The sequence below is a fragment of the Elephantulus edwardii genome, unplaced genomic scaffold (genome assembly GCF_000299155.1).
Source record: "Elephantulus edwardii isolate Elephantulus edwardi_28Jun2011 unplaced genomic scaffold, EleEdw1.0 scaffold00148, whole genome shotgun sequence".
Taxonomy (NCBI): domain Eukaryota; kingdom Metazoa; phylum Chordata; class Mammalia; order Macroscelidea; family Macroscelididae; genus Elephantulus; species Elephantulus edwardii.
In genome coordinates, this window is record NW_006399898.1 from 710,707 (window position 1) to 722,953 (window position 12,247).

Here is a 12,247-nt window from a genome sequence, read left to right on the forward strand (position 1 = left end):
AGTGGCCCCCTCATTTTCAGACTCTGCTTTGTCGAACATGATGTCTTTTTCTAGTGATTGGTCTTTCCTGATGACATATCCTAGGAAATCAAGTCATTGTCCCAGACAACATCCTGTGATTACCTTAGCTAATTTTCCATAAGAGAACGCCAGGCCTTTCTTTCTAGTCTTTCTGAGTATGGAAGCACAACTGACGTTCTTTCACCATGATTAGACCTGCAGCTATTTGAAATACGAGAGAGAAGCAAAGCTTCCAGCTATTTGAAATATGAGAGAGAAGCAAAGCTTCCACTCAATGACTCCAGTATGGTTTCGCCTGACTGGTACGCTGGGAGGTGTAGTCAAGCCAGTTCTGACCCACAGCAACCCCACACACAGCAGAGCAGAACTGCCCTCTCTGTACCTGCCCCACAGTCAGCTCTGCACTGGAGCTCACAGCTGGAGCCACTGTCAGTCCTCCTAGCTGAAGGTTGTCCTCTTTTTCTGTGACCTTCTGCTCTGTGAAGCCTGGTGTCCATCTCCAAGGACTGCCAGTCCCTTCTGGTAACATGAGAGGAAGTCCTGCCTCCTCACTCAGAAGCATTCTGATGCACCTCTTCCAACAACCCATCACACCCACTGTTTCAAGTAATACTGACTCACAGCAGCCCTTCATTGGCCTCTCGAGGTTGTAAATATTTATGGGACATGACTGTCCACCTTTCTCCCATGGAGATTCAAACTGCCATCCTTTGGTTAGAGCCCAGTACACAATGCGCTTGGGGTAGCCGTGCTATGTTCATACCCTTCACAGACACTACCATCTGGACACACTTGTGGCAGCCCTGTATGTTCCTACCCTTCACAGACACCATCATCCAGAGGCATTCATTCTTCAGTCTTCTTTCTTCATTGTCCATTTTCACATGAGACAACTCAAAATACCCCGACTGGAGTCAGGCACTCCCGAGTCTTCAAAGCTTTGCTCTCTGACATTTCCGAGGAAACTTCCACAGCCCATTTGTCCAGCATGTTGCACCACGTGATTCCCTGACCACTGGTTCAGTGGGCATTGATTGTGAATCCAAGGAAAATTAAATGCTGGACAACTTCAGAGGTTCCCCCTCTATTTTCTGGCCCACTTGTGAGAATTTTTGTTTATGTTGAAGTGCGGTTCATACAGAAGTCTATATAGTCTTTAAGCTTCATGAATAAGTGCTTCAAATGTTCATTTTCTGCAAACAAGGTTTTGTCATACATTATATCCATTTAACAGGGCTTGATGAATCTTGGTCCCTTCCTGATGGCTTGTTCGTCTTCATATAGTCCATCTTCCTCAAGTGTTTGTTCCTTGCATAGATTGAATTTAAGTGTGGGGGAAAAGATAGAACCCTAACCTCATTAACATCCTCATTTAGGATTTACAGCCCTCAGGATAACGACATCAGATCATGAAAGTTAAATACATCATACAGGCAATCTTAGCATAGCAAAAATTGACACATATTTTGGGGAAATAAAATTCAATCTGTAACATTCGCCATGTACAGATTTCCATTCAGGACAAAGCATTCACGTGCAGAAACTGTCAGTTTCAATCCACAACCCAGCTGCGGGATAATGACATCGTACACACACTAAGGAAAGGCTCAAAAAAATGACACACATGTGTGTTGCAAACCATTGCAAAAGGCACAGTCTTCCTGAAAATTTCTACGCCCTCCCCCAGCACCTGCTACCAGATTTAGAATTCTCAAATTGGAGCAATTTTTCCAAGATATCAGAACAAGGACATTGGGCTCTGGTGGGCTGCACACCTTGTGGCGAGAATGGCTCGAATGGGGAAAGCAGACATTATACAGCACCCACATGACATCACTAACCTGGTGAGATTTCAAGCCTTAAACAGGACGTGGTTATTGACCCTGCCGCTGCATCTTGCAGGCAGGAAAACCTGAGTAGAGGGTGGTTTGTCAGAAGAATGGTGGCACAGTGGGCTAAGTGTTGGCCTAAAGCTCAGAGGACTGCAGCCACCAGCCCTTTGGAGCAGGATGAGGCCCTCTGTGTGCATGGAGACCTCAGCCTTGGACACACTCTGGGGCTCCTGTGGTGTCCAGGCTTGCTCAGGCTGCACTGACCAGGGGACAGTAGGTATGTCCATGAAGGCATCTCTGATAGTGAGCACCATTGGTGAGATAGGGTGTGGGGGTGTGGAGGCCAGGGTTCCGGTCAGAGTGTCAGAGCCTCACCAGGATACAGTCCTGCGTGTGGAGAGGGTAGTGGTGATGGTACTGAACCCATGGGATGTGCCGGCAGCTGTAAAATCAACTGCATTCATTCTGTTCTGGAACTTTTCCTTTCTCTGTGACTGAACATAGGTCAGGCACTGCATGGATTTTGTGATGTCATTGCTTCAGAAAGCGGGTGGGGTGGGGTGGGGTGACCAGGAACAGAGTGGAGGGGGAACAGGCCACACGGAGGATGACTGGTTTCCAGCTTGACTCTGTCGGCTCTGCTCCTCACAGGTTGTCTTTCTCCTCCCAGGATTTGCGGGATCAGGCCGTGCCACTCCCTCTCTGCCCAGCCTTTGCTCAAAGGCCATCGCAGCTACTGTTCCCTGGGCAACACTGTGGCCTGAGCAGAAGGTTAGGCCTGTAACCAGGCTCGCCTTGCAGTACTGCCCATTTCTCTCCCTCCTCCTTCTTGTCCCTGGCTCTCAGCCAGTCTCCTCTCGAGACTAGAATCTCCATTCTCTTTCCTAACACCTTACAGGTGCACGCAGGTACACCCATAGGCACATGCGGCCTCAAGGTGACCACTCCGGCCCTTGCAAGCTGCTGTCCTCTGTTTCCCCACAGTGTGGACAGCGTCTCCCACGAGGTCATGCAGATCGACGTCGTGGTGGAAGAGCCCAGCGACCCTCCAGCCACACAGCTGGTCACCTGGCAGGTTGAGTACCCAGGAGGGTTCACATCAGACCTGGGCGTGTCCAAGATCTACGTCAGCCAGAAGGACGTGTTTGGAGTGATCCCGCTGGCCATGGTAAGTGCACCCCATCGTGTGCAGATGCTGAACTCCAGCAGGGGAGAGTGTCACCCCCACCCGAACTCTGAGGGGGTGAGTCCCTCAGTGAGCCCTGGAACCAGGCTCTGTACACGCCTGGGCTACGATTCGTATTGCTAGTGACGAGTACCAAAGATAAGGCTCGAATTCTGCATGTTAGACTTGTCATTATAGAAAAGTGAGTGATGATTTGACAAAGGTGTTTGCATCATTGCAACGTGGACTCTTTGGTGCCAGAGTTAAAAACACGAGGAGAAGCCAAGTTGTAAATCACATGAGGGAAAATGTGAGGTGTTGGCGAGGACCTGCACGGCCCACAGGCCCCAGCAAGGCTGGCCAGGCAGGGGCACTGGGCTGTGTGCTGAGTGTTCTAGACCTTCTGCCTTTTCAACAGAGCCACAAATGCTGCTCTAATTAGAAATGTCAATTTCTACATGTTGGAAATCAGTCTTTTAAAATGTGAAGGAAATATATAGCAAAGGCTTAACAAAAGCAAAGACTTAATGTCTTTCATATTCACAACTTGTAAAATCTTAGGATTGTGCACTTGTGGGACAGAGAGGGGCTTGCACCCCTGTTCAACTGAAGACTTCCTAGCTGTCGGACACTGATACCCTGGGGGATAAATTTACCAAACAAGCATTTATCCTCTTAGCGATTAGGAGTCTAGAAGCCCAATTTCAAGGTACCAGCACTAGGGGAGGGCTTCCTCTCTCAGCTCACAGGTGAGGAGGAAGCTGGGTCTTGTCCATCAGTATCTGGGAGGCCAGTATTCCTGGGAGATCTTCACGTGTCCTGGCATCAGCCTTTCCTGAGTCTAGCAGGCTCAGGGTCCAGTGCGGGGACATGGCTTTTCTTTTTTGGTGGTGGTAGAGCCCCTCTGCCCCCACTACTTAATAAGTGTCTCACATCTCAAGAAATTTACTCAAGACACAACCTGGTAAGTTTTGTCCTAAATGCCAACCTAAGTACCACTGATCCTACCCCTTAACAGGATAGAGGTGAGGCTGTACAACACTCAGGGTAAGGACATCAGGCCACAGAATGAAGAATGGTTACATGGCTCTGGGAATCATGGCCTAGTCACATTGGCATATGTTGAAGGAAGAGGGGCATAACAGTTCCATTTCTAACAGAGCCCCTACATTATCTGCTGTAAGACCAGCCACCTAAGGTGTGGCTTTACTCTTCCCCCCAGAACCAGACAGATACCTCCTAGGTGGCCCTGCCTCTCTCAGGAGCCTGGCAGAGGAATCTCTGTGACTTAAATGTGACTTTTCATCATCCAGACATGTGGGCATATGTGTTTGCAGACAATCATTTGAGTTCCTCCTGCCACAAAATGCCTTTCCTGGCAGAATTGAAGTCTAAGTTGACCTATCAGTTGATGGCTGATGTCCCCGAGGCCCATCTGTTAGAAACCATTGACAAGGGTGATTACGCAGTGCTGTGACACCTGGAATCTATCTTCCCGCGAATAGCAGACAGTTGCCTGGCGACACTAAGCTGATCCTCATGTCTTGTGCTGGGAAAGGGGAAGGTATTGGGGGTTTGAGCTACTAGGGGTGGCCATGGCGCTTTCTGCTGGTTAGAGGCACCGAGTTACCTGGCATGTCATTTCGTGTGAGACAGTAATATGCTCTCTGATTGTTAGTGATTCCATTCCCAGAGATGGCTGGTCATTTGTCTGAATTGAGCTGACTCCTCATCGGCACCTTTGATCTGATGGGCTCTCAGCGATCCTCTCTGTACACGGTCCTCTGCTGTGCTCCACCCAGGCTGCTGTTTTCTTTGTTCCCTGCACTCAGTGCTGCTCCTTGGTTTTTGTAAATTGGTACCATCAAGTCAGCCCCCTACTCGTGTGACTGTATATACAACAGACAGAACTCTGCCTAGTCCCGAGGTGTCGCAGTCATTGTTGTGTTGGAGCCCATTATTGCAGCCACTGTGCCAGGCCATCTCATTGAGGGTCATCCTCTTTTTGTTACCAGCCCTTGGGGAAAAAGGGATCAGGCCAGGAAAGGTGGAGAGTCAGAGAAAGAGCGGAAGACCCTCAACCAGAGGACTTGACACAGTGACTTTAACAATGGACCCGAGCCTTTCAGGGATCATGGTGGTGGTACAGATAAAGCAAGGCTCGGGTCTGTTTTTAGGAGGTCACTATGTGTCCTAGTCGGCAGGACAGCATCTCAAAACACAATTACTTTACTAAACACAATGTCCTCCTCTGGAGATGGACTCTTTCTAGTGACATGTGCAAAGTGTAGGAGACCAAGTTTCACCACGTTTGCTTTCAAGAAGTGTTCCAGCCATTCTTCTTTTACAACGTATTTGTTCATTCATCTGGCAATCCATGGTATTCAACACTCTTGGTTGACAAGGTAATTAAAAGGCATCATTTTTCCATTCTTCTTATTCACTGTCCACCTTTCTGCATACAGAGTAATTAAAGGATTATGACTTGGGTCAAGTACACCTTTGTTTTCAAAGCTCCTTTGGCTCATCCCAAATGCTCACTCTCACAGCTGTACTCTTCCACTCTCACTGGTCTTGTTGAGAGTCCACCAGAGCTCCTTACATCTAACCAAGCCCTTGTCTTCATTTTGGAAACTGAGTGATGCGAGGGGACTCTGTAAGATGGGATCTCTTGTTTTGGCTGAGTGTCACTGGAATTTTTTTCTATCTCTTTTTAAAAATAAAAATAATAATAATAATAATAATAATAATAATTATTATTATTATTAAAACCTCTTGTTTAGAGTCAACAAAACCCTGGAGGGCCCTAATGTTTAATAAATCAGGTCCAAGGGATTATATTTTAAACCTTTGGTACTATATTTGGGGAAAAATTCTTCTAAGTTGTACAGCAGTCTTCTGTCAATTTGCTGTGCTGAGGTAATCTGGATTTGCTGTGAAGCTGAACCTTGTGCCATTGGGGTCTCAAATGCAATAATGGCTGTCCATGGTGGACAGTGTTTGGTGGAGCTCCTGGCTTTAAGACAGGTTGAGAAGCAGGAGTGGCATCCACTTCCTAAACCACATGCCTCTGGAAACTCTGTGAACTTAGAGAAACTATAGTTATAGAAAGACCTCAGGTCTTTTGTTCACGGAGTCGCTATGAGTCATGTGCGACTCGACAGCAATTGTCAACAACAACAACTCATTGTACAGTGTCCTACCTTGCTATTCATCACATAAAGTTAGAAGATTATATTATGGTAGAGCTAGAAGGCATCTCAGACAAGATGTTGTTGACACTGTTATCAATCAGAAATTACATTTAACTAAAAGTAACAAATCCTCCCACCCCTACCACCAAATAATGATGTAAATATGAAAGTGTTCATACTTTTCATATAAAAAGAACTCCTGAGGTTGGCAGTCCAGGGCTTCAATGGCTCCCATTTTGTCAGAGACTCTGGCCACAATTTTTGCTTTGAAAGTTGAATGAATACCTTCTATCCTCAAAGTTACCTCGCATTTTACGATGGCTGCTGGAACCCATAGTGACTATCAGGCACATTTTCAGAGGTGGTTAATCACACAGAAGGAGAATGTGCATCCTTCTCCCATGAAATGACTGGTGGCCTTGAACCGCATGCCTTTAGGATTGCAGCACAGCTTCTTGCCACGAGGCCACCAGCGCTCCCTATTTTTCCCCCATGTTGTGGGCGCGCGCACGTGTGTGTGTGTGTGTGTGTGTGTGTGTGTGTGTGTGTGTGTATTTTCTCTGTTGTTAGGAGTAGATAATAAGCATTGTTTACAGTAATACTCCTGTTCCACTTGACTTTACTTATCTTGGTGCCTGCATAGTTTCTGTTCTCTACTGATCTTCATAAACCTTCTGAGATGCTTACTGGAGGGACCTCTGGTGCCCTGGTGGTAAGAAGTTGCAGTGCTGACCCAAAAGCATGTTAGAACCCACTAGCTGTTCCGTGTGAGAAAGATGGACAGTGTCCTGCTGTGAAATTTGCAGCCCTTGAAAACCTGCCGGAGGGTCAGCTCTAGCTCTGAGTCTGTTCCCAATTGATAACACATAACAAACAACTACCACTTACTAGATATGTTTATAGCGATACTTGATTGTTCCACTTACTTCTCTGTAAAGAGAATGAATAATAAATCATAAAAGTGCCCATTCTTCACGTCTTTGATCTTGACACGTGTTTGAGGGTGTTCTCCCATCTTCTCTCACTGTAGGTCTGTCTTGCACATTTCATTATACTTTGCCTTCTTGAGCCACACCTCCCCCGTTGAAATATCTGTTCATATCTTTTAAGTCATCATTTCTTCCATTTGCTTTCGGTACTCTACATTCGAGAACAAACTTCAGAGTGTCTTCTGAATCCATTTTGGATCCTTCCTTCCTTCCTTCCTTCCTTCCTTCCTTCCTTCCTCCCTCCCTCCCTCCCTCCCTCCCTTCCTTCCTTCCTCTTTCTAATGCCCTTTCATGTTCTTCATGTATGATGTCACGTATCTGCTCTTGGATCATTAGTATTCAATGTGTCAAATCTGTTCTTCAGAGAGTCTTCATTCAGATGACAGATGCTCAAAATAGTACTTTTCTCTGGCTCTTATATGCATTTTCATTTTCTTTTACTTCAAATTGAATTTTTTTAATGTATAAATGACTAATGGTTTGTTTTGCAGCTGGCCCCTGTGGTGCTCTGACTTTTTCATTGATATTCTCTATCATGTCTTTGCACAGATGTAGTCAGTTTGATTCCACCATTCTCCATCCAGCAAGGTCTACATATAGAGTAAGTTACCATTTATTTTGTTGAAAAATAATTTCTAATTAATAAGTCATTAATTAATCTTGCAAAATTCTGTCATGCCGGCAACAGTATTGTTGCTATCACTGAGATCATATTTCCCAACTACCAATCTTTGTTTCCAAATTTCGGATGCCAACCACCAGTAATTATCAGTATATCTTTATTGCATATTTTATTCGTTCCAGAGTGCAGGAGTTGCTTTAAAAAATCATCCATTTCTTCATCTTTGACATTAGTGGTTGGTACATATATTTGAATAATAGTTGTTTTAAGTGGGCTTCCTGTTAAGATTCCTATTGCTGTAGGCATATGGATATTATCCTACTGCTGACAATGTTGTACTTTGGGATAGATCTGAAATGTTCTTTATGATGATGAATCTGATATCCTTCCTTTTAATGTGTCGTTCCTGGAATAGTAGACCATATGAGTGGATGATTAAAAATGGCCAATAGCAGCCCATTTCAACTCACTTGTGCCTAGAATCTCGATCTTTATTCATTCCGTTGCAGCTTTTATTACTTTTTCATTTTCCTACGTTCACACTTTGTACATTCCATGTTCCAGTTATTAATGGGTATTTGCAGCTGTTCCTTCTAATTTTGAGTTGTGCTCCGTCAGCAAATGAAGGTCTCAAAAGCTTTGCTTTATAGACATCATGTAGGCCATCTCTGCTCTGAGGAAGCGGCTCTTCCCCGGTCAGATTTCCGAGGCCCTTCCCGCCGGAGGGGCTCATGCCCAGCGTTAAACCAGACAGTGTCCTAATATTCACAGGTGGTTTCACTGGCCAAGTTTTTCTTATCAGGAAATAGATTGTTATGGGGGGGGGGAAAAAAAACCCCAATCCAAGCCAACTGCTGTTGCTGTGGAGGGGGGGGAAAAAAAACCCCAATCCAAGCCAACTGCTGTTGCTGTGGAGTTGATCCTCACAAAACGCCACAAGGACGGAGTAGAGCTGGCCTTTAAGGATTCCGAGGCTCTGAATCTTTGCAGGAGCAGACCCGCCACCGCTTCCTCCCGTGGCCGAGTTTCAGATAGCAGGTGAGCACTTCAACCACTGTATCACCAACATAAGAGCTTTTCTATTTTCACTAAAATGAAACCACCATGGAGTTGCTAAAGCTGTTCCAAGTCCTAACGACTGTCTTTTTGTGAAGCTGTGAATCTTGAGGAAAGAAGACTGCCCCCAGGGAGGCTGGGAGGTCCCAAGCACTGGCCTTTGAGTTAGCAGCCTGGCATGTCGTGCACTGGTCCACTGTGGCTCCTTCTAGAGTGCCACTGTTGTTGTTCCGTGCCTCAAGTCCACTGTGACTCAGAACCACCCTGTGAATAACAGATCTGGGCCTGGTCTCTGACATGCTCGAGTGTTACAGTCAGCGTGTCAGACTGTCTTGTTGAAGATATTCATCTCTTTCCCTAGCTCTCTTCCTTGCCAACGTGAAGTCTTTTCCCAAGGACTGGCCCCTCCTCGTAACATGGCCAGAGTATATGAGACGAGGTTTCACCTTTCTTGCCTCTCAGGAGCACCTTGGTTGTATTTCTACCAATTTCTTTGTTCCTTTGGCAGTCCATGGAGCAATAAGTACTCTTTTCAAACACCAAAATACAAGGGCATCGACTCTTTTCTGGTCTTCCTTATTCATTGTCCAAATTTCACATGCATGGGAAGCATTTGAAAAGACCATGGCTTAGATCAGGTGCACCTTCATCTTTAAGCTGACATCCTGGCTCTTTAGCACTTTGGTGAAGTCTTTGACAGCAGATTAACTCAAAGCAACACATCTTTTTTTTTGTTTGGGTTTGTTGTTTTTTGGGTTTTTTTTTTAAATCTCTTGATTTCTTGACTGATGTTAATGTGGATATTGGTTATGGGTCCAAGTAAAATGAAATTGTTGATTAGCTCAGTCCTATCTCCATCTATCACAGTGTTGCCTATTGTCCATGGAGAGGATTTTTGTCTTCTTGATATCAAGATATAATTCACAAGGCTGTAAGCTGAAGGTTAGATCTTCAGCAGGTACTTGAAGCCTTCTTCACTTTCTGCAAGTAAGGTTGTGTCATTTGCATAATGCAGGTCTTTGATGAGTCTTCCTCAGATTCTTATGCCACATACTTCTTAATATAATCCAGCTTCTGGATTTATTGCTCAGCATACAGATTTAATAGATATGGAGAGGGAACCCTGACATGTACCATTTCTAGTTTGAAGCCATGCAACATTCCCACCAGAAATACTTAATTATGGAATTCAAAGCATGATGGCACCTGTAGGACTGGGACCACCACCTACTTTTTGTCCAGTTTCGCACGTTTCCCTCCTTTGACAAGTACTACCTTAGCACATTTCCGTTACTTTTATTAGTCATGACTTTTCCTTGGATGACAGGTCTCCACCTTACACAAGTTCTGGCTTTCACAGACTTTTACTGTATAAACAATACCCAGGAAAGAGTGTTGTAATTTCTTTCCAAAATAAGGCGTTGGCTGCAGCTCCATCTTTCACAGACAGCAGCAGTGTGAGATGGCATGGGTCTCTGTGCTGGGAAGTGAGTCTGCATCCCCTTTCCAAGACATCTTCAGTGGTATCTAATCAGAGCTACTTCACTTCTTTCTGAAGTGACCCCTGCAAACTGGATGTGCCTACCTTCATCCTTCAAGAGATGGAAACAGGACAAGGGAAAGGTATGCTCCTTCATCCAGGAGTGACGCTTTACTCTGCTCCAGGCTCACTGGCCAGGAACTCAGACCCGAGGCTGCAAGGGAGGCTGGGAGGGCGGGCTGTGTTCTGGGTTGACTAAGTGCCCAGCTATAGCATATGGCAGTGGAAGGGAGGAATGGTGTCTGAGGGAGCATTGACCGTATCTTGCCTGCCACAGCCATCTGAAATATAGTTGCAGGGGAAAAGGCAGCCTTGGATACATCTAGTTTGTGGATGGTGTGTGCAGTCAGGCACTCTGCGGTTAACTGAAAGATTGGGAGTTCAAGACCACCCAAGGGGCCCTGTAAGAAAAGTGGGTAACCCACTTAAAAATCAGCTCTTGCCAGCCCCGTGGAGCCCAGCTGAACCCTGATGCACATGAGGTCTCCATGAGGCAGAGTCAGCTTGACTGCTGCTGGTTTAGGGGGACTCTGAGTGGCAATGTGATCGGACTTTGTAATGAATTGACTGTGGGTATGAAGGGAAGAGACGACCTGTGACAGGGCCCCCACAAAGTTCCACATGTATTTTCATGATAGCACCACACAGATGTGAAACATCAGACAGATACTATGGCGAATGTGTTCGTGCAAGAATCTTGGCATACAACTCTGACGAATTCATTAAGCTAAACTTTAAGAAAGAAATTTTATGAATCAAAGAACATTCAATTTATTGTATATTTTTTACACTGATTGCCAAATTGTGCTCCGGAAAGTTTAACCAACTACAGTCCCCCCTGCTGTGCATAATTACATGCATTTCCCTGCAGCATCACCAACACTAGGATACCAGAATTGTTTAAAATGGGAAATTGAGTAACTAGAGTCTTAATTTCAGTGTTGTCTTAATTTGTCTTTCTTTCGCTACATTTTTAAAAATTTCCTTATTATATGTAGTTAAGTGTGTCAGAGACAATAAGGTTGGCACAGAATAGAGCAGGTTTCAGGGCTTTTGTAAACAGGGTCGCCATGAGTCGCAACCAAACAGCATATAACAACAACAATTAAATGTTTTTTCCTGCACCTCCCTTTTTTCCTGATGGAAATTCCACAGTTTCTCACTAATTTGATAGGAAGGATGCGATTCATGTAATTGACGTGGTGTGAACAATCTTCCCCATTTCCTATTTACCTTCCGGTTTTGAGGGTGACAGGCTCTGGCAAGCGTCTTTATTTAACTTATTGTCAAATACATTCATCTTTTTCATCATGAAAATTCCCTCCAAATCTTAAGGACAAAGAACCAGGTATGGGGTTTTTGGGTTCCTTTTGTATGTTTATATATATATATATATATATATATAAAATACATCCCGTTGGGTAGTGGTCGCTAGAGGAGTATAGTGGTGACTCTCTTGTTAAAATATATATAAATATATATAAAGAAATAGAAATATATATAGCTGCTTAATACTCACACAGGACAATGGCTAAAACTCTGTTGTTGGTGTTGGAAGCCACTGAGTTGCTATTGACTCCTGGCTGCCACATGGTCAGAAAACTGTCCTGTCTGGTCCCTGTGGCTGCCTAATGGCTGCTTTATGGAATCAGATCACCTTCTTTCCTACAGAGCCACCGGTGGACTTGAAACACTGACCTTTTGGTTAGCAGCCAAGTGTTTAACCATGGTACCACCATGGTTTGTTGTAGTCTTACAGAAGTAGTGCTGGACAGATAGGGTCAATCCTGGAGGGCTTCCAGGGATATGAAGGGAGGGACAGGGGTTG

The 12,247-nt window shown here is 45.1% G+C and overlaps 1 protein-coding gene across 1 annotated transcript in view; it reads left to right on the forward strand.

The window, feature by feature from the left end:
• TMEM132D (transmembrane protein 132D) overlaps nt 1-12,247 on the forward strand; it is a 564,576-nt gene that overhangs the window by 403,955 nt on the left and 148,374 nt on the right. The window contains exon 4 of the mRNA XM_006894681.1: nt 2,838-3,021. Within this exon, the coding sequence (XP_006894743.1) occupies nt 2,838-3,021 (184 nt within the window). The remainder of the gene's footprint in view (nt 1-2,837; nt 3,022-12,247) is intronic.